The sequence below is a fragment of the Fukomys damarensis genome, unplaced genomic scaffold (assembly GCF_012274545.1).
Source record: "Fukomys damarensis isolate Sample0158 unplaced genomic scaffold, DMR_v1.0_HiC HiC_scaffold_24, whole genome shotgun sequence".
Lineage (NCBI taxonomy): Eukaryota > Metazoa > Chordata > Mammalia > Rodentia > Bathyergidae > Fukomys > Fukomys damarensis.
Window position 1 is genome coordinate 144,130 of NW_022900936.1, and position 26,345 is coordinate 170,474.

The following is a 26,345-nucleotide window of genomic DNA, read 5'->3' on the forward strand; positions in this document are numbered from 1 at the left end:
AAAAAAAAAAAAAAAAAAAAGCATTTGTTAAGGTCTAACACCCATTCATGATTTTTTTAAAAACTACATAAAATTGGTATAGATCGTCTTTATCTCATTCAGATAAAAGCCATCTACAACAAACCAACAGCCAGCATTATACTAAAGACAAAAATTGAAAGCTTTCACTCTAAAATTAGGAAAAAGACAAGGATGTCCACTCTTGTTCTGGAAACTAGCCAGAGCAATTAGACAGTAGAAAAAAATAAAAGGAAGAAGTTAAATAAGCATTATTTGCAGATGACATGATACTCTACATAGAAGAACCCAAAAACTCCACCAAAAGACTTCTAGATTTGATAACCAAATTCAGTGGTGTACTGGATACAAAGTCAACACTCAAAAAACAATAGCATTCCTGTACACAAATAACAAACTCACTGAAAAAGAAATGAGAAAGACAACTTCTTTCACAATAGCATCCAAAAAAATGAAATACCTAGGAATCAATCTAATGAAGGAAATAAAAGACCTCTACGTTGAAAACAATAGTACTCTGAAAACAGAATTCAAAGAAGATACCAGAAAATGGAAAGATATCCGTTGTTCTTTGATAGGAAGAACCAACACAGTGAAAATGGCCACACTTCCAAAATTGCTACAGATTTAATGCAATCCCAATCAAAATTCCAATAGCATATTTCACAGAATTAGAGAAAACAATCCTAAAATTCATTTGCAACCAGACAAGACCTAGAATAACAAAGGCAATTCTGGGAAACAAAGGCAAAGCAGGGGACATCACAATCCCTGAAATTATACTACAAAGCTGCCATGATAAAAACAGCATGGAAGAAAAATGACTAAAAGGGGAAGTAGGAAAGGGAAGGAAAATGAAATGAGGGAAAAGAAAAAATGTGAAAAAAGGAAAAACTGGAAACAAAGTCTCTGTAAATAGGGAAGAGTGAAGGGGGTGAAGGGAGAGCAGGGGTATGGGGAAAAAATAAGAACCAAACATATCATGTAAAGGTACATGACTGTAATGATAAATGTAACTGTATTATTTTCTTTAAATGTACCAATAAACTTAATGGGGAAAAAGAAAAAAAAAAAAAACAGCATAGTACTGGCAACAGAATAGACCTGAGGATCAATGGAAGAGACTAGAAGTTGCAGAAATAACTCCAGACACACTGAGCCACCTAATCTTTGACAAAGGAGCCAAACACCTTCACTGGAAGAAAGATAGCCTCTTAATAAATGGTGCTAGAAAAACTGGCTTTCCACATGATGAAGACTAAAACTAGACCTGTATCTTTCGCCATGCACTAACCTAAAGTTGAAATGGATCACAGATCTAAATATTAAAACAGAAACAACAAATCTGCTGGAAGAGAGAATAGAACAATCGAGGACATAGGAGTAGGCAAAGACTTCACAAACAAAACCAAGACCACATGGGAAATACTACCAAGAATTAACAAGTGGGACCCCATCTGGTTAAAAAGCTTTTGCACAACAAAAGCAACCATCAACAGAGTGAACAGACAACCCAATTTGTGGGGAAAAAATTTTTTACCAGCTATTTATCAGATAAAGGGCTACTATCTAGAATATATAAAGAACTCAAATAAATTAGAAGCCCCAAATTTAAAGACCCAGTCCAAAAATGGGCATCTGAAATGAAAAGACACTTCTCAGATAAGGAAGTAGAAATGGCAAATAAATGTATGAAAAAATGTTCAACGTCACTGGTCATTCATGAAATGCAAATTAAAACCATACTGAGTGAGATTCCATCTCACTCCAGAAAGAATGTCTGCTATCAAGAAATCAACCAGCCGAGGATTTAGCTCAGTGGTTCCACCGCCTGCCTTGCAAGCGCAAGGACCCAAGTTAGATCCCCAGTACCAAAAAAAAAAGAAAGAAATCAACCAATAACAAATTCTAGCCAGGCTGTGGAGAAAAAGGAATCCTTCTTGTTGGGAGTGTAGACTGGTACAACCACTGTGGAAATTCATGTGGAGATTTCTAAAAAACCTCTTAAGCCTTGAAACACCCAGGCTCTTATTTGCTCCTACTTGCCCAGAAACAAGCAGACTCATAACCTTTCCTAATAGGTGATATTTTATTCTTATATATAACCACAAGGTAAGCTACCACTATATATAACCTGTTAGCTTTAGTGTTCACAGTGTATGCCCTTTCTGTTAGCCCTAAAAAAATCCCGTTAGCCTTGGCTTCACAATGTGCATTCTGTCACGTTAGCACTGAATGTCCTGTTATGCTATGTGAACAAACTGTTCCTAAAGAAATCCCCTAACCCCAGGTCAATTGTGATACCTGCTTATCTGCTAAAATTTCTGCCTCTGTAAAATTCCACTTTGCTCACCCCTAGCTTCCTCCCAATTTAAAACTAGTACATGAAACCACTCATTCAAAATGGGCTTTTGAAAGAAAATTTTAGTCTAGTAAACAGAGACTAAAATGATAGATAGATTCTGGCAGCTAGCTGGGAAAAGCCAAGTTTATTACCTCTATGTGTAGATGGGCTAACATTGGTAGAGAGAGACAGTGGCAGCTAGCTGGGAGAGATTTCATCCACGAGTGGGTGGGCTAACACCAGAAGAGAGATATTAGCAACTAAGTGGGAAAAGAATTAGGCTTATAAGTATTGAAGGGGCTAAGGAATCTGGGGTGAAATGTTGATGACTGAGTCCAAGGACAGTCTGCGCAGGTAAGTAGATAATCCTGGACTTTTTGGCACCAGGGTGATTGTATTCTGTTTACTGAGAAACAGCCTGTCATTTGCTGAAAGTGGCCTACTTGTTTTTGTCCTGTTCATCATTTGTGAAGGGCTTATCTAGGTAAGGAATAACAAAAACTAAAATATAAAAATCTCCCCTTTTTGAGCACTCAGTCCCCAGGCTTTTCAGAAGTATGAATTCCTCTGGGCCAACTGGTGATTAAAGTCTTGGATTTCCCTCGCCTCTCTGAGTAAAACTTTCTTTGAGTAAACTTTTCTTTCAGTAAAACTTTCAGTTTTTTTCCATGGTTCAGAATTTCTACAACAGTCTCAAGAGCACTCCTGATTGCCCTGAATTTTTTAAATGTTTGGGAAGCAGAGCGTAAAGTCCATGACATATATGCAGACCCAAGGACTTCTGATGTCTGGCACTAAATCCCTGTTTTTCCAGGTCATCTATACATCATCAAAGTCATTACAAAGGGGCATACACAAGTACATGTGTCTAGGGTTACAGAGGAAATGGAGATCTGTTGCCATCTCTGATGTGAGAGTTATTGCTCTTGGACCGTTTTTTGGTTTTTTGAGACAGGGTCTCACTATGTAGTTGAGATTGACTTTGGACTGTTTTTGTTCACTCAGTGGTGACTGAGTTAGGGCATGAATTTATTCGAAAGGGATACTGAATCAGGGGGAAAGGTCTCAGTGTAAGTTCTACAAACATCTCCATCATTAGACAAAAAAAAAAAAAAAAAAGGAGAAAAGAAGAGTAGAAAAAGCTGGGAGACAGAAGATGATGAAGGGTGTCAAAATCAGCTCCTAGATTAGAGGTCATCCCCTCAGGTCAGCCTGGTCTTGTTAGAGGGTGTAGGGTGTGGCAAAGCTGACTGGGAAAGTAAGTAGGACCTTTCAATTAAAAGCTCTCAGTATTGTAGACAACTAAGTTAATTAGTTACCTTGTAGGCAGTTAGACAAGGCTGGCTCTCAAGGAATAAATAAGAAAGACAATTGAGCCAGATGTGGTGGCACACGCCTGTAATCCCAGCACTCAGGAGGCTGAGGCAGGAGGATCACTGTGAGTTTGAGACCAACCTGGGCTACATAGTGAGTTCCAGGTCAGTCTCAACTACATAGTGAGACCCTGTGTCAAAAAATAAATAAATAAAAACTAAATAAATAAAGACAATCGAGCCACAGCTACTGAAGGTAAGAATTATTTACAAAAAAAAAAAGTACTACACTTGCATACTCCCTCTAGAGATGAATAGCAGTGATTAATATTCTAAATAGGCATCCATCATCTTAAATAGGCTCTAAAATCTTCTTAACCCATTTCCTTTTTGAAAAGTCCTTGTTCCTTCCATGTAGGCTTGCTATGTGACTAGCTTCCCCATTTGATCCCCATTTAATCATTATTACCTAAGTGACTGTACTTGTTGTAATCTTGTTGATTATAGTTTTGTCCCACTTCATGATTTCCCATTGTATCAATATTACCTAAGTGACCATACTGGTAATATTAGTCAACTGTGGTTTTGTCACACTTTGTACCGGCCTCACCTCATGGTTTTGCTCAATAAAAATAAAAAAATAAAAAAAATTTAAAAAAAACTTTGAAAAGCAGGGTGGGTGGGCAACCCACTTTCTGGTCCCATTTATGTCTCTCTTGAACAGAAGCTATATTTCTCTCAATAAATAATTTTTCCTACTCTTAACTTCTGTTGTTCCTAGAATTCATTCTTTGATTTTAGAAAATATGAACTTGGTGTTTCAGATACCTAGCAGGTTGAGAGGTATAATATCTTCCTTACATTATTGGATTATTTCCCTTTTTTAGATTACTTGGTGCTCTATGTTACCAGGACAGTGTCATATAATTCCCACAACGCTGTATGTGGAATTGCTCATGGGATCCCATGAGATGTGGACTATATATAAGGACAGAGACCCATGAGGAGCCCCACTATCATGACTTCCCACAGTAGCCCACTCTCTGATTATGTCAGACCCCTGCCCAGGCAGAAGAGAAAAACTTAACAGCAATGAAGTTACACATCCTGCAAGATGCAAAAGATAACAGGAAGCCAAGGCCCAGGTTTGAGATAAGCACCTGCTGTTAGGAAATTGTACACGTTACTTTAAACTCCTCCATTTTATATCTGACTTCCGGGTTCTTCCTAATTTAAGTTTCGTTTTCCCAACTTAAGTTTCGTTTCCCCCCTCCCAGTTGAATTCTTCCCAGAAATGACGCCAACATCTGATAAGGGACTCCTGCAGGACTAAGACCTTATAAGGCAATGTGGCCTGCAATAGGTTAAAAAACAGCTAATTCCCCTAAAATTGCAAAACTCCCACCCAAGACTCTATAAATGAGCCAACACTCCTTCCCTTGGTACCCACCTCCTTTTCTTCGCCTCCTGGCCTTTGTACCTCGCCTGACTCCCTTCAATAAAGATCTCCTGCCGGACCTCTTGGTGCGTGAGTGACCTGATTGGGAGGGGGCGCCCAAAGGGGGCTCGAGACCCCTTTCATTGGTGTCAAAAGCGGGATCTGGGATTGCCAGGCCCACGGGCTAAACACCTGGGGCCTGAAACCCAGATTCCAGGGCGTCCCCATTCTCCTCGTTGCCATCTTGGCAGCCATCACCAACCTACTGATCTTCTGACCCACACCTTTTTGGGTAAGTTCTCCTTTCTGAGAAGTCCTCAGGGTAGCGGGAACCCCAGACTCCAGACCACCCACTAGGACCACGTCCGGGACAAGGCCGGGGCCCAGGTCCTCTGTCCCTCAGTTTTGGCAAACCGGGTTTGCCTCCGTTGAGTCTGGGACTCAACTGAACTAAGTCCGGGACTTAGTTCGCATAAATTCCTATCTTGTGTAAGGGACGCCTTCGCGGGAGACCGAATTTCAGCTTTCTAGACCGGGTCTAGAAAAAGAGGAGTTTTATCAGAACTCTCGGAGACGTCTGGTCTTCTGATAACCTCCTGTCCTGGTGGTCATGGGCTCTGGTTCCTCTATACCCGCGGACTCTCCTTTGGGATGCTTACTCAGGAATTTGGAGGGTCTTGATTTAAAACCCAAACAGCTAATTCGCTTGTCTACTCAAATTTGGCCCCAATATAAATTAGGCAATCAAAACGTCTGGCCGCCTAACGGCTCCTTTGAATCGGGTCTAATTAGAGACCTTTACAACTTATGTGAGCAACAAGGAAAATGGTCGGAGATCCCATATGTCCAGGGTTTTTCCTATCTTGCTAATCAGCCCTCTCTGTTCCGCCGCCAAAACCGCTCCAATACTTCTGCTGACCCAAGGTCTTTCCACCCCCAACCCCGCCTCCTTTTCTTCGCCTCCCGGCCTTTGTACCTCGCCTGACTCCCTTCAATAAAGATCTCCTGCCGGACCTCTCGGTGCGTGAGTGACCTGATTGGGAGGGGGCGCCCAAAGGGGGCTCGAGACCCCTTTCACCTGCCACATGCAGCAACACCTGCAGGTCCAGATACCCCTGGAGACCATCGGACTTCCCCTGCCCCAGAACAAAAGACTTCCTCCACTTCACGACAAAAATCTCCATTCCTCCTGGCACTACCCCTCCTCTACCTAAACTCCCCTATAAAGGTTCCCCTCACCCAAGACCCCAGTGTCAAAAGTTTTGTCAACCTTGACTAGCCTGCACCCAGACTGAAAATAAAATCCTGCATGTCACTTCATTTTTGCCTGCTCTGGTTGGTGGTCTCAGTCACACCTTGACTTACCCAAATGTGATGCACTTTTTATTGATTTTATCCTTTCCTCTCTTTTTTCAGCCAAAATTCACTCTACAGAGCTAATTTTTCCCTTACCCCTTCACTCCTTCCTTTTCAAATAGATTACAGCACCATTTTTGGTTTGTCTCATCCAATTATTTGTTTAAGGCAAGAAGTACTTGGAATAAGCTTAATTGGTGAGCCATTACTAAAGGAACTGTCCAACAACATTTTGGCAAAGCCAGCTAGGAGATAACATTTTGACATAGCCAGCCACAAAAGTAAAAGCTCAGGTACAGAAGATAAAGGTAAGACCCACGTGGGTACATTTTTTGTTTCTAAAATACTGTGAGAAAAAAAAACTTTCTCTGTGTCACTCTCTACCATAGGCCAGGAATGCAAGGGAGTATTCTCAAATCATGCAGGTAACTGTTTGCTGCTTCTCTAGCCATGAGAATGGCACTGTTTGTGATGACCTGGATGGTCATCCATTCCTCAGGCCCTAGGAAGTGAAGCTCCCTAGAAATGCTTGATAAATGAAAACACCTTCACAGGCCAAAATATTAGGTCCCATCTGAACAAGGACCAAAAGATCCAGGAGGAAAAGTCGTGATCCTCCTCCACCTGAGGGCTGACTCATCACCTGCTAGGAGAAAAAGTACAATCACTCTGAAAATAAATAATCACTCTAAAACATTAAGTGAACAAAAATAACCCAAATGCATATACCCTACGAGCTCAAATATGTAAAACTGTGATAAGGAAAACTTTAATAGAGAAAACCTAGGAAATTATCACAATGTAAGATAACTTCTGCCCTTAGCTCTGTTTAGTTCAGAATTAACCAGCACCGGAGGCATCTAGTCTCCCCCAAGTTTTGTAAATGAAAAGAACCATTGTTAGCTTTGTTGACCAACCAAGGTCCCTTCCCCTGGCTAGAATAGGTAACTGAATAAATCTTAAAGGTAACTTCCCTAACAAAGAACTGCATCTGGGTTGAAATTCAACTGCCTTGCCACCACGTTTTGGGTATCAGCAATGTGAGCTGAGAAAATGCAATGTAACCAACTGAATAAGATCAAGGCTGTAAAACTCTATAAAAGAAGGAGTTGTAATCCAATGGGGGAGTAGATCAGGGCACCGCCATTAGGTGTGATCAATCCCTATTTTATTTTACTTCCATTCTGTCTGTGTGTCACTTGCCAATTCCTTCCATAACAACTGTCATGTCTACATGACAGTCAAACGTGGTGTGATCAAAGTATATGGTGAATCTTCAAATTTTATTTAAAAAATTATTACAATCAAAGGCACATTGCCACTAATTCTGTTCAACATTCTTGGCTTTGAATGCACTTATCCCATTATTCTTGCCACTTTGAGGTAGTTCTAGAAGTTCTTTCCCAAATGTCTTTATGAGGTATGATTTTAAAAAATACAGTAAATGCTGCTGTCAACTGTCATCTAGAAAGACAGCCTCGTAAAAAATATCATGGTGTATTGTCTCCCACCTTATACCATGGATCTGGCACCGTGTGACTTCTGGATGTCCTCTTAGCACAGAGCCAGGTGTGTGGGATCCATCATCAGGACCTGTGATCCATGAAGTGGGGGGCAGCAAGCTGAATGGCTTTGGGCCCACACTGCTGGATAACTCCAAGGCCTTGAGAAGGTACTCTCCCAGTTCAGCCTCCTGGCTCTGACAGGCTCTGAATGGATCTGTGGCAGAGAATGTCCCATGGTCTTGGCTGCTCAGGAGTCCAGAGTTCAGCTGCTAACAGAGGTAGGCACTGGGCTCTTCAGACAGTACAAGACTCCAGGCACGAAGCAAACTAGGAGGAGCTTTCCATTTCCCTGCAGTCTTAGGGTCCCCTCCTCCTAAACCCACACACATCTCTCCCTGGCAGGCCCAGAGGAAACTATCTGCCCATGACTGTGGCATGTTCCTGTTTTTGGGTCCCCTAAATCTGTAGAACAAGAGCCCAAGGAGGGAAAGGAAGGGTGCTGACCAAGGCAGTCAAGTGCCCTGGGGATCAACTGGACCTAGGCCTGGGCTGAATACAACTGTCTACACAGGCTGGACCTGAGATCCCAAAGCTGGACATGTCAGACATCCCACACCCCAGCCAATCCACCTGGACCAAGCCCAAGAGAATCCCCTTCACAGCAACATCCAGACATTGGTCAGTGCTCAAGAGAAGTCAGGGGCAGTCGTCAAGTGTCTTGACCCATGTTTTAGCTGTCTACATATACATTTCTTTTTGCCGCCACATCCCCAGTGCATATCACATACCCAGTACTTAAGAGTGCAGGAAGTATCTGCCCAAGAAAATGAATGAGTGAATAGTCATCCCAAGGGTACAGAGCTCTCCCATCAGATCTGAACCAGGAAACAGCCTGGAAGCTGGCCAGGTCCTGGGGGCATCCCAGCCCCCTAAGACGGTACCAGCTAAGCATCCTCCATAGACTGCTGCTGCCCCTTCCCAGAGAAGCCACAGGACAGTGCCACACAGCTGACCACTGCTAAAAGGACCCTGTGAAGGGCAGTCTACAACTAGGCTCCAGGTGGACAATTACAAATGATCAGCGGCACCAGGTCGGTTTCCTACAGTTAAGGTTCAACAGGGCCATGCTCCTGGGGAGGACCTGCTCGTGCCCTTCTCAGCTCAGAGAGGTGGCACCTTCCTGGGCCCATCGCCCCTCACAGCAGTGGCATCACTCCCATGGGAACTTTGTGATCATTATTGCAATGGCACATTCACCTTATTAGTCCAGATGTGCTGAGATAAAGATTAACAGGAGGGGGAAGGGGAAGATGCCCTGTTCCCTGGATGTCATTAGTGAAAATTCACCTGGATTATCTGAGACCTCACTATGAAGTTTGCAACAGGAGTCCCTGAGGCCCACCTCAGCCTCTGGGCATAGCTACTAAAATGTCAGAGACAGCTACCTGCTGAGACTCAGCTGGCAGAAAGGAGGCTGCCCAGGTTGCCCTGGGAGTCTCTGTGCAAAGACAGGTGCAAGGGAGAAATGACAGATGTGGCACTGTCTGGGACCAGGACATTCACCTATGCCCTCGAAGATGACAGTAGAGAGGACAAAAGGTTTTCCACATATCGGATGAGATTCCTCAGGGTGAGACCCATGTTCTGGGTGGAGGAAAGGGCAGGGAACATTTACCTCTTCCCCAACTCCCACCCATTTTTTTGGTACTGGTAATTAAATCCAGAAGCTTTGCACTGAGCAACATCCCAAGTATTGGAAAAGGTACAAAGGAGTAAAATTGCCAGATCATATGGTAAAAGTATGCTCAGTTTGGTAAGAATCCACTGCACCGTCTTCCAAGGTGCACCACCGTGCACTTTCACCATTAATGATGAGTGTTCCTGTTGCCTTTGGGTAGTCTTTGCCCTTCTCAGTTTCACCTGTTCCTATGGCATCCTCCATCATCCACATCCTAATGAACGCCACAGCTGTCCTTCTACTTGGGTATCTTAATGTCTCCTTCCCTAGCAGGTTTGACTAACTTGACTGTGGCACTCAACATCTCTTCCCAATCATGGTTTTTTTTTCCCCCCTAGTACCGGGGATCAAATTCAGGCCCTCGCACTTGCCAGGCAGGCACTATGCTGCTGAGCTAAACCCCTGGCCCTAGTCATGTTCTCCTTTCACACCTTTGCTATAGGAGTGGGAAAAGTTAAATCTTAGCATTTCCTTTTGCCAATGACACATGCAGACATCTACACACCTACAGGGCAGGGCAAAGGGACCTCTGGGAAAGCTTGTTTTCCTAAGGCCAAGGGAAGCAAGCACCATTCTCCTTTCCATCTTACTACCTTGAACCCCTGCCTGATGTCTAGCACTATAGCCACTGCTCACAGTCATGAAGAAAAGCACCAGAGACGTGGTCTCACATCATTGAGTCCTTCAACCAAGGAGCTACCGAGAGAAGAGGAAGGACATATATCCTGGCTTCTTTTACTTGTGAAAATAATGCCCTATATTTGAAATAATTCTTAATAGTACCAGATTGATAAATGGCATCTATAAAATAACGGTAACACCACACTCCTAGACATATAGGCAAAAATAATTGACATAATTTTCCTATCTTTTCAAGTTATCATCCACCACAAAAGATTCTGATCCAGTCCTTTCCATTATGCATTGGTTCTTACCTGTTTTACTCTCATTTTTATTCTACCCTATGTCAAGGTCATAAACCTAAACAATAAAATTGTCTAATTTTCTGCCCCTTTTCTTATCCCTCTAATAAAGTGTCACCTGCCATCAGCTATTATTCTAAAACACAAGTGACACATTTATACTCAAGACAGTCAAGTCCTGCATTATTTTCTTATACTGATTTCACGAGTAACCTTCCAGATGAAAAAGAACCGCCAAATTTTAAAAAAAATTGTAAAGCATATTGAGATAAAATGAAATTAAGAAATCTAGAAAGATGACAAAAAGTGAAAATGGAATAAAAAATACAGCTATTAACAGTGATTATCTGAAGCTTTCTTTTACACTAAGAGTTTTGTCAGATCCCAGTAAATTTGAGCTTCCACTTAAATGGCTCCAAGGGCAATAAAGAGCCTGAATTGTCAAGGGGCATCACGTGGGATCCTCTCCTAAAGCTGGTATCCTAGATGGCCTCACCACTGCTACTCAGGTGAGCAAGAGACAAGCCCTTCATGTAAAGCAAGACAGGAAAGGAACGTGTATTCCCAGACTGTGAGAAGGCAGGTCTCTGAGAACATGCTGTCCACCCCCAGCTGCCAGGCAGGGTTAGCACCACACAGGGTCACCTTGCTACATGTGTGGTTCTAAAAGCTGAGGATTTGAGTGGTGTGCGCGGAGAGATCCACAGACAACAAAGCAAAACAAACCATCTCACAATTTGTCTCTAAAAATTCACATAAAGTTCCAAAGACCCTGAGCTCACAGAAAAAGAAGTTATAGAACATATGAGAAGGGCCGGAGATTTAGCTCAATAGTTCACAAGTGCAAGTTCAATCAAAAAAAAAAAACAAAAACAAAAACCATATGAGAGAAAACCACATTACTAATGAATGGCAGTGAAAGCATAGGGTAACAGGATCAGATAGTTCAACAAACAGTCCAAGTATTTAAATTATCAGTCATGGAATGGAATGGGTGTTCTGCATCTTACAGGAAATACCAGGCTTGAAAACAAGAGCAAAGAAACTGACTAAAAATGACTGACTAGACTTGGGGAAAACAGAATGAATTTATACAGATTAAAAATAAATAAAATTGAATACTTTGCAAATGACGTGAACAGTAGATTACTCACAGCTTAAGAAAGTACTAGTAAATTGTAACACAGGTTTGAGGCAAATATGGAAAACAAAGCCAAAGAGATAAAAGAAATGAAAATATAGCAGAGATGCTAAGAGACACATTTAAAAATCTAGAATAGCTCTACTCGGTGTTCCAGCAAAGAAAATACAGGGAAGGGGAAAATGCAAGATACACAGAAACCGAGACAAGGAACACCTTGCTGAGATGGTAGTGGGACAGAAAGCTGGTGACAAACCCTGGATGTAGTAAATTAGTACCCCTTGTAGCATGGATGTGTCACCAAGACACCCTAATAAAATCACAGAAGCAAAATGTTTGTATGAAATAAGAAGTTGTTACTAAGGAAAACTTAAGACCTCTAGCTGCATTTGGTCTTAGTAAATTTATTAATCACTAATATTAGAGTTCACATGGCTGCACTATAAATTATGAGTTTGCTACTAGGTTTGACATGAGTTAAGACATCAGTTGTCTGGTTACTTCTGAGGACTGGAAGGGCACTTTTGTTAAGAATACTGATCCTTTACTTAAACCTACAGAGACAGGTGACTAAACTAGGATAAAGGTTGACAATATTGTCTTCATATTATGTCCTTTGTTCTGTTAACCCCTTGGGTGAGATCCTACTTGGGTCTGCATGCAAACATGTTGACCATTTTTTTCCCACTTCTTTATTAGTAGATGTTTTTGATACATAATAAATACATTCATCATGGGGTACTGGCACATACACATTGCATCTTGATCCTTTTTACCTCCTTTGCCCTCCCACACAGCTCCCCCATCTTTAGATCCCCTTCCCATCTCCACAGTCTATTTTGATGTTGGTCATTTTAAAATGTTTGAATCAAGAGTATAACGTGGAGTTAAATTGACCTGTTGCCCACTGGAACTTGTGTTTTCTTTCTCTCTCTCCTTTCTGTCCCCATCCTTATGCTTTGTCAACAGCCACAGCAGATAATCACCTAAAGTCCTTGGGGCCCAGATCAAACTGCTAAGATTTTTTTTGCACTGGACAATAATGCCAATTACACAAAATTTCAACTGCCTCTAGGATGGCTTGACCACGACCACCCTGTGGACCAAATCTAACATAAGATGAAGTATTTTCGGGAACCGTGCTCCAGCCAGTGGAAATTACTAGACATTAGCCATCCCGTGAAAATCCACAAAAGCTCACCTCTTCTTTTGTTCTGCAAGCAGCCGGATCTTTCTTGTCTTGGTCAGCAGTATCTCCTTTTAGCCTGATAATGGCTTAACCTGTCAGCCATTAAAATCAAAGCAAATTAAAATCACAGTGAGATTCTACTTCACTCCTACAAGAGTACTCATAATCAAAATAACTTAACAAGTATTGGTAAGGATGAGAAGAAACCGGAATCCTTACACATGGTGCAGCCTGTATGCAAAACACCCACTATACTACCCAACCTTCCCTTCCTACGTAGACACCACCAAGAAGTGGAACCCTAGCTGTCCCTAACCTTAAACCCTAAGCCCTAACCCCAACCGTGAACCTTAACTCTAAATCTTTAACCCTATCCCCAATTCTAACCCTGCTGTAAGCTGCAAGCAAGTTGGAAAACAAAATTTACGCCAAGGAACAGAAGATACTCGGAAAATCATGTATCTGATAAGGACTGCTAGCCTAATTTATACTAAGAACATCTACAAAATCTATTAGAAGTACACAAACAGCCAGGGATTTAGCTCAGTGGCACCTCGCCTGCCTTGCAAGTGCAAGGTCCTGAGTTTAAAAAAAAAAAAAAAAAAAGAAGAACAAAAATAAACATGCCTTCTTTCCAAAATGGTATTTTCCTACTTAAACTAAGAGAAAAATTATATTTGTAGCCATGTAAAGTACAATTTTAATTCACCCAGGCCAGACAATCTTTTCCTCACAAGAGCTCATTCTCTAATCCCTCTGTAACAACGGGGTAATACTGCAGATAATAATTTAGATAGATAATAATTTATCTATTACCTCCATTCAACTTATTCTGTTTTGCAAGGTAAATGGACATTGTAAAAAAACAACAACAACAAAAAAAACCAGATCTCCAAATCACCAGTGGACATATGAAACTGCATTAACCATTGAGGAGACCACCTTGAAACCACAGTTCACTAAAGTAAATCAAATGAGAAGGCCAAGTCCAGGAGGACAAGAAGCACTGAACTCTCTCTCATGCACAGCTGGAAGGAATAGGAAGGGACAGGACTGCTGACTCTGAAAGCTGATGGTGTCTGATACAGGGAACACAGCAGAAATGCATTACATGTGCACTGAAAATGTGGAGAAATGTTCATGCACACATTACTCTTAAGAACTAAGCACTGGGAACAACTCAGATGTCTGCTGTCAGTACACTACAATATACAAACTGTGCCACATAGAGTAGAATATACAATGAGGAAGAACCCACTCTGCCGCAACTCAAGATAACCCTCACAGACCAAAGCTGACCTGAGGAAGGCGGAGGAGCAAGGTGCGCTGTTTCTTTCACATACTGTTCAGTACAGGGAAGAGCAATCTGCAGGCCATGAGTCAGCACACTACCACTGAGGGGCCCCACCCGGAGCACGTGAGGAACAGTGTGTGGCCACGTTCGGCCTGAGTGTTGGGTGTGTGGATATGCACTTTCTGAGAATTCATCTCTCTATAGAGACTTGCTGAGCTTTCAGTATACACTGTATATTTCAATAAAATTTTGCAAAACATCAAAACAATACAAAGGCAAGTTGCAGACATGGAACTACTGACACAAGTTTCTTTGTAATACTGAGAAAAGGTTACAAAGGAAAATTTTTAATTCCATGTCTGAAAAATAATGCACATGGACAGAAATAGGATATATAACATTCATTAAAAAATATTTATTGAGCATGTACTATGTCCAACACATAATTTACCTGGAAGACACCTACACACACACACAACCATCCCATGCAGAGACCCTCACGTGCATGCCACCACCAGCTCTCACGCTGAGCCACGGCACTGCTGCAGCCCCCACACCCCATCACCCAGCTCCACAGCCCTACATCCTACACATGGAACAGCTGAGTCAAGGGCAGCAGGGATACCACTGACACACAATACGTGTACGTCACGGCCACAGGGTACACAGGCTGCATGCGCGTGTCTGAGGAGTCTAGAACTACACCTAGCTAGGACACTGAGCCATAACCACCGACAGGCAGCAGTGTGGGCAGCACAGAGCAGACACCTGGGGACAGCCTACTCTAGAGGGACAACACTGGGTAACGGCAATGGCAGCTCCTGCCTGTGGAGGGTCTTGGTGTCACCTGCCAGGCTGGGAAGGGGTCACAGTGGCACGAGTGGGCATGGACTTCACAGTGGGCGTGCTGGCAGCCAGATGCGTTCTCCTCCCTCAGGACGCACCGTGCTTCCTCAGCAGCTCATCGACTGTTATCTCCAGATTGGGAAGACTTTCTCTCCAACCTAAAAGAGACAAGAGAGAACAAACCCACCCAACAGTACTTCTCCAGTTTCCAAGAGAATGGCATTCAGGTACAGGTGTTTTTTAAAATGACACAACACTTACACTTTGAGTATAAAATTATCACAAATCAGTTATTAAAAGGCAAAGGGAAGCCATATGATTTTTTTCTTTTCTCTACTTTCTAGTAGTCCCTGAACCAAGACTTGACACCCCATCCTAGGCAGAATCACCCCCATCACCACCTCACATGTGAGACAGAGGCTGCTCAGCCTCCACCACATGTCCAGACCAACTGCACCTCTGAGTTGTGAAAGATGCCTGCCAGTCTGTGTGGGTCTTGCCTCTGTCACCTAAAGAAATGACACCGTCCTGAACCTTCCACTTCCTATTTTGCAAAAGGAGAAATGAAGCTAATAAGAGCATCCATTTCCTGTGTGAGGATTAAATAAAATGATGCAAAATGATGAGGCATCCCACCAGGTGTGAATAAAACATTTGCCATAGTTATCGCACCCAGAGCTGTTTTTGTGAGAACAGCAACCTTAAGACATAATTTTACAACTATATATCTTACTTTTTGAGATGTGGGGTCTTGTCTGGAAGTCACAGCCCAGCTCAGAGTGACCGACATGTGCCTTCTCCATACCGGGTTTCTTTGCAACACAACGGAACCTGTGACCACGTCTCCCCGGTGGACTGGGACTGGGTCATCCATCATAAACAAGGTCTGTTTCCAGTGTGTGGTGCTGCAAGACAGGATGTGGGTCACCTGCAAGCCTGACCTGGCAGTCATGGTGTGGCCCTCAGATGCCCCAGCCTGATGCCTTGCACTCTCCTCAGGGGCTGGGGACACAGAGCTTGACTTCCCAGTGTAATGAGGGGTACACATCTCTAACCCTGCGAACTAAATGGTCTTTATGGACCATACAAGGCTCAAAGCCACAACAGAGGCAAAAACCCAGCATGGACACAGTGGTGAGGACGTTCTTCCAGAGACCTCTGAGGTTCTCAGAGGTAAGGATGTGCACCGGGCCACCCACTGGATGGCTGCTGATGCCAGGGTTACTCACAGCCATAAAAGAGTGGCATACACTGTCCACACCAGGTCCCAAACTGTCACTTCCATGAGGTAAATTTAATGTGAACAAGAGAGCTATAACCTTGAGAGAATTACAGACCAAAATATTTTCTCTCAGAGAGGTGGGAAATATTCTAGCTCTTTGGGCCTGAGGCCCACGTGCCCAGCACTATCCACAGGCTGGCCTGAGACTCCCTCTGTTCTCTCCCCAAACCTCCTTTGCTCTTCCTCTTCTCCCTGAACTCATCACCAGGGTCAGCTGCCCAGGCACCCACCATCCACCTGATTTCCCATCTGCTGCCTATGCCAGGTAAGAAGGAAGCTGGAAGGCAGCAAGACCTGTGCTACCACCCCCAGAGCACCTGGGGGCAGTCTACATTGCCATGCATAGGTAAAGAACTGCGGAACTCTGGGCAGCCCCTTAATTCCTCCCCATGTGGAGGCCATAGGGTCCACTTCTAGGGCAAAGATGATACTCCAGGCAGTGGCAAGAGGGGACCAGGTTGGTCCATGCTCTATGCACCCTTCCTGTGCACACAGCCCCAAATACCCCACAGGTACTCACGGGTGCAGCGGGCCAGTGCTCAGCACCTGCTGTGGCTGGCCCTCCTCCAAGCTCTGGAAGTGCACACTGAACCAAGCTGTGAAGCCATGCAGGGTTCCAGACTTCTGGATGTCAAAGTGCAGCTCCCCACGCATGGTCTGCACCAAGCACAGGATGATGTTCGGGCCATGCAGCTTGACCCAACCAGAACCCCTACCCTAGACCCCGACCCACAGGGTTCATAGCCCAACCCCAAACACAACCTCAACCATAATCCAAACCCATCTCTAAACCTGACCCTAAGCCAACCACAACCCTAACCCAAACTACATGGTTTGCAGATCAGGCCCAAACACAACCCCAACTCCGACACTAACCACAACCCAACCCCACCCAAACCCAAATCCAAACACAATCACAACCTAACCCCAACCCAAACTAACGGCAACCACAAGCACAACCAAACACAACACAACCCCAATCACAATTCAACCCCAGCCCAACTTCATCCTCAATCCTAACCACAACTCAACCCAGAGGGTTCACAGTCCACACCCAGACAGAACCCCAACAGTCCCTGCAGACAGTTCAGGTTCTACTGCATAAGCGTGGTTCAGCTTGTACTGCCCATTCTCCTGCCAGTACTGTGGAGGCTGCCTCCTGGGACCCTGGAGACCCGTCAGATCAGCAAATCCAATGCAGGAGTCATACAGGAAATACACTTGAGAATTTTATCAATGGTAACTAAAAACCCTTGAAAGAATTTTAATTGAAATACTGTACCACAATACACAGAATATAACTTATGGGATTTTGAAGATGCCAAGAATATTAAACACCTAAAAATAACTGTAGATGCTAAAGAGATTAACTCTAAAGAAAATGATGTGAAAACTTGAAAATCAAAAGGAAAAATAAAAAAGGAAAAACTGGAAAATTCAATAGCAAATAGTATATAAATTCACTCATTTGTTTAGTGAAACAGTCATGAATACCCCACACTAGTTGAAGGACTATGACAGGGTAGGCACAGGCAGCAAGGGAGCAGTCACCTCTCCTCACCTCTACATCAGAGATCTGCACGGTTCTCATGTCCAATTGCAGTATGGTGCAGGGCTCAGAGAGACAGTCTTCTGGCTTCAGAATGTGATTATACTTGGGCTTTGAAAAAAATTCCTTGATTGCTAAAGATCTGAGGGAAAAGGGCAAAGGAAGGGCTCAAGGTCATCACAGAGATCTTGCTTTGAAACACATTTGACTGAAGAGATCATAAGCCAGCAGCAGCAGGAAACTCACCAAGTCTGGTATCTGGACTCAGGGCAGCACTAGGGACCTATCCTGTGGGACTTGCCTGGAGGAACAGCTGCAGCCCCAGGGCCCATCTGAGCCTCATCTGTCAACCAAGGACTTCCCTTTTACATCCTATCCAGTGATCTGAGCACAAGGATGTCAGCCTTCACCATATAACCCACAGAGTTAGTATGCAGTATGCTTTCTTTAGTTTTTGAATCTATTTTCTCTCAAATACCTTCTGTGGATCTATGACACACCATATACAGAAGCAACTCCGACTGTCAGCTACCCTTAATGGATACATGGTAGGGCTGACGCGGCCCACCCAAGCCTGCATCTTGGAGAGATGCTTGTGCTGAGATGTGAGAGACTGCTTGGGCCTGCATAAGATGGCTGCCCTCAACCTTAGCCTTTGCCTCGGTGGAAAAATCCCACTAGACTACATATGTGACTTTTGGCAGGTCTAGCCCCTGGGCAAACAGGAAATCTTACAGAAAAAATAGCCCTTTGTGCTAACCACAGGGTCACGGGATCTGGAGCAGGAAGCAGGTGGTATTCCTTGTCCTACTTGCCCCTAGGGATTGTGAAGTTAAAGATTGCATAGGGTTAATTGTTGATGTACGCCTTCCCACTTACCCCTCCCCACATTTGGTAAAATACTGATTGCTGTATGCTGCTAAGTGCTTTGTCCCTTTATGGTTAAATGCTTGAATGACTCATGTGATTGGTAGAGGATTTGTTTGAACTGTCCAGTAAGCTTGCTGAACCTTCCCCCTGGGATAACAGTATATAATCGTTTTGCTGAGCCAATAAAGAGCCTGTGATCAGAAACCAGACTTGGGCCGTGTACTCTAACTTCTTAAAGATTTCCTCCACAGACATTCAAGATCGGATCGGCCTCTGATGACCCACGAATAAGAGGCGGCTCTCACCTCCTATTCCCCGCGGGACGGGGTCCCCCCAGAGAGCCGCACTGAGATGGACAGTGAGTCTACTACACAGATGTGATGCTCCTTGCTGCCTCCCATGCATTCCTACTTGTGCTAGCCACAAAGCCATCTGTTACCACAGAAATGCTTTAAAATATAGCACTAAAATACAGTCTTGTTTTCATAAAGATTATATTATTTCTGGTAATACTTCTAATAATAAAAATAATTATGAATTTTTAGAAAACTGGAAAATATAGACAAATATAAAGAAAAATCTTCAATTACTCATACTTCTACTTAGTTTGGATGTTCTATATTTAACAGTTTTTCTCCCCATACCTATCAACATATATTTATTAATGCAAAAGAGAAGTCATTTTATACAAATGGTTTGTCCTGCCAATTTTACTACCTCTTAAACAATTTTTGATAGCATCACATAAAGTCACACCTTGGTACTCAACTGCTTTGAAACTGATCAAATTTGGTTCTCGGCACATTTTGATGCTCTATTTTGTGCCAATACTTACCATTTATTTGGCGATTGATGCACAAGCTAGAACTTGGTGTTTACTCCTTCATGACTTGTTACCCTTTCCAGCTAAAACAAGTCATTTTTTGGTACTTGTCACACCTCCCAGACCAATTAACAAAGATTACAAAGGTACTATTTACACTAATAAACATCCATTATTTACACATCTTTAGGACAGCTGCTTGCACTGATGTTTTCCACACACCCATGACATGGTGACCAACCCAAGAAGGCAGCCCTGGGAGTGGTGTGGGTCTAAGGCCCTAGGCCCTCACTCTGTAGCTCTGGGGATACAATGTCCATCTCTCCCACAAGCACTGGGCATAAAGGCAGCAGCTGCTAGGCAAACACACTGTATTTTAATTTATTCTTTGGTCATCTGGTAGGCAAAAATAGCATTTATTTTAATTATTAAAAATATTCTAGTTTTTCAAATACTTATCAGTAGTTTTATTCATTTTTATGACTTGCCTATTTGAGTGATTTGATGATATTGATCTTTTCCTAACAGAGTCTAAGATCTGTCTGCAAGTGTTGCTCCTACTTACTGTCTTATAACTGTGATTGTTTGCTAATTTCTGGCAAATTTTATAAACTCTAGTGCAGTATGTACGTCATTCTTTTCTGATGATTTCCTCTGTAGCTAAGATCTGACACAGGATCCCCTCGATTCCTCATCTGGATGTTGATGTTTTAGCACAAAACTCTTAAATCCATGCAGAATTAAGTCTTACAGCCTGGTGTGAAAGAAGAAAAGAACCACGCTGGCTCTGCCCTCGCCCTCTTGATTTGTAAGCCACTCCTCATGCCCTAAAATACTCTGCTCCATGCTTTCCACCCTGTCCCGTTGGTCTGTTTCTGATTCTGACACAGCAGTGCATAAATCACTCCAGCTCCCTCAAAGATTTAATACCTGGAAGCCCAAGATCCCACCATGTCTTCCCAAATGAACCTGTCCAACTATCTTCCCTCTACTCCCTCTGGGACTCTGATTGAGGGAACAATGATTCTATACATTAACTGGAGAAGATTTCATACCTTTATATTGCCATTTTTCAATTTTAAAAAAGTAGCCCAGAAGCCCCATGCTCTGCCCCAACACCCTGCCTGTAAATATCAGCAGAAGCCAAGCTGATCTGGTCCTCACTTATGGATCCAGAAGTTTCTCATACTGTCATACCTAAGCACTCTAGTATTCATCAAATCTAGTATGTGAAACATTTTGACACACAAATTTTGTCCTGGTATAACTTTGTTGGTTTGGTATGCAACACGCCTCTCAAAACCAATTGATAAATACCAAAGTACCTCTGCATACTGACTTAGCAGGCTGGAGCTACTTAAAAAGTAGAGATTTTTTTAAATTGTTAACTACAGAGAGATCCCCCCAAGCTTATGGTTTCAAACTTCAGCTCAAGAGCACTTTAACATCTATGCCCAGAAGTCTCCAGCCCTGTCCAGTATCCAATACTTGGCCATAAGAGAACAAAATCATCCCCCACCCATAGATTCCAGCACTATGACACAAGGCCTGAGAAACTAGGACATGAGGACTGAGGTAATGATCAACCGGACCCTAGCCCTCCAGCCAATCCTTGAAAGCTGGCCTCCTGACTTTCTGAGCGGGTGAGCCTGAACCTGTAGCAGCAATAGTACTTCTTGGTGAATGAGGCCATTCCCTAATTTCCACATCACTCTCACACCACACCCTTCCCAGCAGAGACTACACTCATGGCTCAGCAGCCTTGCTGGAAGCTAGGCTCAACTCTACCAGTGTGTCCGTATGTTAAAAAACAGAAAGGCAATTACTTCAGAGTACTGCTTTCTTTGCAAATCACTAGGAACCACCAACATATTTTCTTACACTCATTAAAGATTTATAGCTTTCAACCAAGTGTGGTGGCATAAGCCTATATTCTCAGCACTTTGGTATTCGAAGCCTGAATCAGGAAGATCACAAGTTCAAAACCAGCATGGGCAGCTTAGTGAGAACCTGCCTCAAAATAAAAAATTGAAAAGGCTCGTTATATGGCTCAGTATGAAGACCCTAGGCTCAAACCCCAGAACCAGTGTTTGTATGTTAGGGGGTGTGTACAGTTCTCAGTGGGAACAACACGTTTTAAAAACACATTTTTTAAAACCTAATTTTTAAACGCGACTTTTTTTCCCATTATATTTGGGAACTTAATTTAAAGACATCTCAATTCCTACCTCTAAGCGCAATGTACAAAGTTGTCAGGTGCACAACTTTAGGATAGCTGAGGGGAGCCCGATTCTCAGAGTGGGGTTTCCTCCTCAAGCTCTCACCACCACCACCACCTGTATCTCCCTCAGTAGAAGGGACCTGCTCCCCTCAGGAACAGGAGCTGCATGACCTCCCCTCCTACAGCCATCTCACAGATCCAGAATGGTATGGGCACAGCCCAAGGCAGAAAAGGAAATACCACAAATTCCCAGCAAGGTTCCCACAGTCACCTAGGGGCACTGAGTGAATAAAGGACAGTTTTTGTACAACTACTATGTTTCCCAGGGAAATACCAGGATGACCTCTGAGAAGGCACAGGTACTTGCTGAAGCACAGAGGCAGCATTTAGGAAGGCTCTAGGTGTAACCTAGGCCCATGGTGTAACCATCTCAGCACCTCCCTCACTGCCAGCAGCCCATGGTGGCAGCTTACTCCCCGCAGGACTGGCCACGCAATGCACACCTACTTGAGCGCACTGAGATTGAACTCATAGGCGTTGTCCCAGAAGAGCACCTTGCTGTGGTAATCCTTGTCAGCGCTGCAGGGCACCAGATGCAGGGCAGCCGTGGTCGGCCAGATGACCCCATCCTCCTTCAGCCACGCATCCCGGGCATATAAGATGGACTCAATCATGAACTCAAACTGCAGAGGAGGTGAAACACATGGGGGGACATGTCACCAGGATTCACCAGCCAGGGTCACACAGTGACAGTCCACCTGAGAGTTCCTGAGCCTCACACTTAACATGAAGCCCTCCTGGCTACAACAAAAGGATCTGTTCTACATCCACAACTAGGGTTACAGGTGTGTATCAAGGCATCCGCTCCTGCTGGACAGGGAACTAGAGGGTGACTAATGGCCAGCACCCTCAGGGCTGAATGGGATCAGTTTGGTCTGAGGCATTCTCAGAATTTTCACAACCCTGAGACTGAAACCTTTCCCACAGCCCCAGAAAGTCAGGCAAGGGAGCACAGGCCTTTCCCAGACACTAGAATCAAGGGCACAGGTGCACCCTCTCACCCTCGGGAGAGTGGGTCACCTCTCTGACAGAGGACCCAGAGCCCCGAAGCTAAGCTTCCAGTCTGACCAGAATTCATTTCAAAATGGAAAAGAAAGAGCACCAAGGTGGGACTGTAGCTAGACCCAAGAAACAACAGGAGGATTCTGTTTTTCACAATTAATCTAAACAGATTTTAGCAGGGTGTGGTGGCACACGCCCATTAATCCCACCACTTGAGAGTTTGAGGCCAGCCTGGGCTACATGGTGAGTTCAAACTCAGCCTGTATTACAAAGTGAGATCCTGCCTCAAAAAAAAGTAGATTTTTATTATAGAATAAAATGTTCACTATGGAAAATTTAGAATACTCAAAACTGAACAAACAGAAGTAAAAACACAAGTAAACTCAGCACTCAGAAGAAATCACTGTTGTCACCCTGCAATTTATCTCCAAGTATTTTTCAGAGTTATAAATATGCACACAATATATCCATATATGTAAGTTAAAAATTTTAGCTTTTGTACCATACAGCAAAGCTGACCTTTCTTGTTATATAGCCAGTATCAAGTCTGCCACTTGTGCACATCTATGTACCCACAGCCACAATCAGTTTACACAGCCCACGAACCAGAACCTTCTCCTGATGGCCAGTCCCTCCCCAGTCCAGGCTCTGGAAACCTCTGATCAGGTCTCTACCCTATGGTACTGTCCTTTGGAGAATATCATGTAAAGGGAGTCATATGGTAAGGAGCCTCTGAGACAGGCTTCTTTCACTCAGTGGAAGGTCCCTGGGTTTTTCCACAGGACTGAATGCTTTGAGTATTCTCTCCATAGTGTGGATTTGTCAGTTTATCCACTGATCTGTTGAAGGATCCCTGGGCTGTTTCCAGCTTTTTAGCAATTACAGAGTCATTCCATACTTGTTTCCATGACAGCTTGCATTTTTCCAGGATAAATACCCAGGAAGGGACTTTCTGGGTCACAAGGCGAGTGCCACACAAAACTGGAGGAGCCCAAACCTCCCTAGAGTGGTAATTTCCAAAGCCATCCACATGGGTTAGCTGCTCCAAATCCTCACCAGCACTTGGATACAACTGTTATTCACAAGGTGCACTTCCCTTAAAACTCTCTTCATGCTTGTCTACCACCATGTGTCCACTCTGGTGAGGCTGTTCAAGTCTTCTACCCATTGTTCCCTTGGGTTGATTTCTGGTTTTTTGTTTTGTTTTGTTTTTGTTTTTTTGAGACAGGGTCTCACTGTGTAGTTGAGACTGACCTGGAACTCAGTATGCAGCACCCAGGGTGGTCTTGAACTCACAGTGATCCTCCTGCCTCAGCCTCCCAAATGCTGGGATTACAGGTGTGCGCCACCACACCCAGCTTCCCTTGGGTTGATTTCTTCCTGTTGAGTTTTGAGAGTTCTCTGTATATTCAGGGTACACATTCAATGTGTGATTTGCAATAACTTCCTCTTAGCCTGCCTTTTCATTCTCTTAACATGGTCTTCTGTAGAGTAAATATCTTACTTTTGATGATATCCAATTTATTATCTAAAACATATGGATCATGCTTCAGAGCCTGTCTTAATTACTTTTCTCCTAGCTGAGACAAAATACCTGACACCCAAAGTTAAAGAAGGAAAGGTTTATTTTAGCTTACAATTTGTAGAGGTCTCAGTCCATAAATGGCTAGCTCCAAGACAGGATGGCATGGGAGGGCGGCATAGCAGGGCAGCAGGGCAGAGAAGAAGCAGTCCATGGCCAGGCAGGCAGGAAGCAGGAAGCAACAAAGCAGCAGCAGTGAGGCTCTCTTTCCCTTTTATTCCATTCAGGCTACAAACCTATAGGTTGGTACCACCCATACCCAGAGTAGGCGTTCCCACTAGCCCCACCCAGAACTATTTATTCTAAACCAGTCAGCGGACTAATTTAGTTACCAAACACGCTTTTATTTATTTTATTTTTGTACCAAGGATCGAACTCAGGACTTTGTGTTTGTGAGGCAGGCAGCAGCACCACTGAGCTAAATCCCCAGCATTACACACTCTTAATTCATATTTACACACCCTAGATCTAGCCACTGCAAAAAGTCCTACCCTGAGCACATGAGGCTCTGGGGGGACATCTAGATAAAGCCATAACAGAGCCATACCTAAAACTCTGCCTAGCTCCCAGTCATAAGGATTTCTTCTAATTTCTTTTGAAAGTTTGTTTTACATTTTACACTACGTCTACAATCAATTTTAAGTTTAGTATGATATGTAAGGTTTAGGTTCCTTTTGGTTCTGGATATGGTGGCCAACAATTCAATATCCTTTGTTGAAAACACTTTCTCCACTAAATTGATTTTGTACCTTTGTTAAAAAGCAACTGACCACATTTGTAGAAATCTATTTCCCCTGTTCTGTTCCACTGACTTGTGTCCAGGCCTTCATCAATCAAGCCACACTGTCCTTAGTAGCTTTAAAAACAAGTAGCATAATTCTTCCAACTTTATCATCTCTTTAATTATATTGCTGTTCTAGTTCCTTTACATCCCATACAAAGGTCAGAATGAGGGCCAAAGATTTAGGTCAGTGTCTCCGCACTTACCTTGCAAGCAGCAAGGTCCCAAATTCAATCCACAGTATCAGAAAAAATTTAAAAACCAAGTTCAGAATAAGTTTGCTTCTATCTACCCAAAAACTCCTGCTTGAATTTTGACTAGAAGGGAACTAAGTCCATCACCCTGAAAATGGATGCCTGCCAAGGTCAGCCTTTCCAGCCCAGCATACTGTCTCTCCACTCCCGAGGTCTCTCGACTTCCTGAATTGATACCTTGTGATTCCCACATACAGTTCTTGCATATATTTTGTCTAATTCTCAGTATTGTGTTTCACATTTGTTGAGCCACTGTAAACAGTACTGCTTGTTTCCAATTGTCAATTTTTAGGATATGAAGACAATGTTGTATGATTACCTTTCACTCTGTAATATTGCTAATCTTATTAGTTGTAGGAAATATTTTTGTAGATTTTTGAGGACTTTATAAAGATAATATTATCTGAGAATAACAATGGTGCTGTTTACAATCTGTTTTTCTTTTTTGCATAAGTTAGGAGTTCACGTACTATGTTGAATAGGGATGGTCCAAGTGGTCACAGGTGTCTTGTCACTACTCTTAGGAAGAAGTACAGACTGCTTCCCCACCATGTATGAAGTCAGTTGTAGGGTTTCGTACATGCCCTTTATGATGCTGAGACAGTTCCCTTCCACTCCTAGTTTGCTGGATTGAACTGATGTTGAATTGTCAATTTTTTTCTGTATTAATTGATGTAACTGTATGATTTGTCTTCTATGGTCCATTATTAATATGGTAGTTTATATTGATTGGTTTTCAAATACTGAACCAGCTATTCATTCCAAGGAAAATCTCTTGTTGTAGTCTATTATTATTCCTTTTACATAGTTATGTTA

The 26,345-nt window shown here is 43.2% G+C and overlaps 1 protein-coding gene across 1 annotated transcript in view; it reads right to left on the reverse strand.

Annotated features, from left to right (window-relative positions):
• Positions 1-12,206: 12,206 nt before the first annotated feature.
• Prmt2 (protein arginine methyltransferase 2) overlaps positions 12,207-26,345 on the reverse strand; it is a 30,372-nt gene continuing 16,233 nt past the window's right edge. The window contains 7 exon segments of the mRNA XM_033767985.1: positions 12,207-13,057; positions 15,204-15,263; positions 15,839-15,943; positions 15,946-16,010; positions 16,908-17,044; positions 17,949-18,078; positions 22,358-22,533. Coding sequence (XP_033623876.1) covers positions 13,053-13,057; positions 15,204-15,263; positions 15,839-15,943; positions 15,946-16,010; positions 16,908-17,044; positions 17,949-18,078; positions 22,358-22,533 — 678 coding nt within the window. The 3' untranslated portion in view covers positions 12,207-13,052.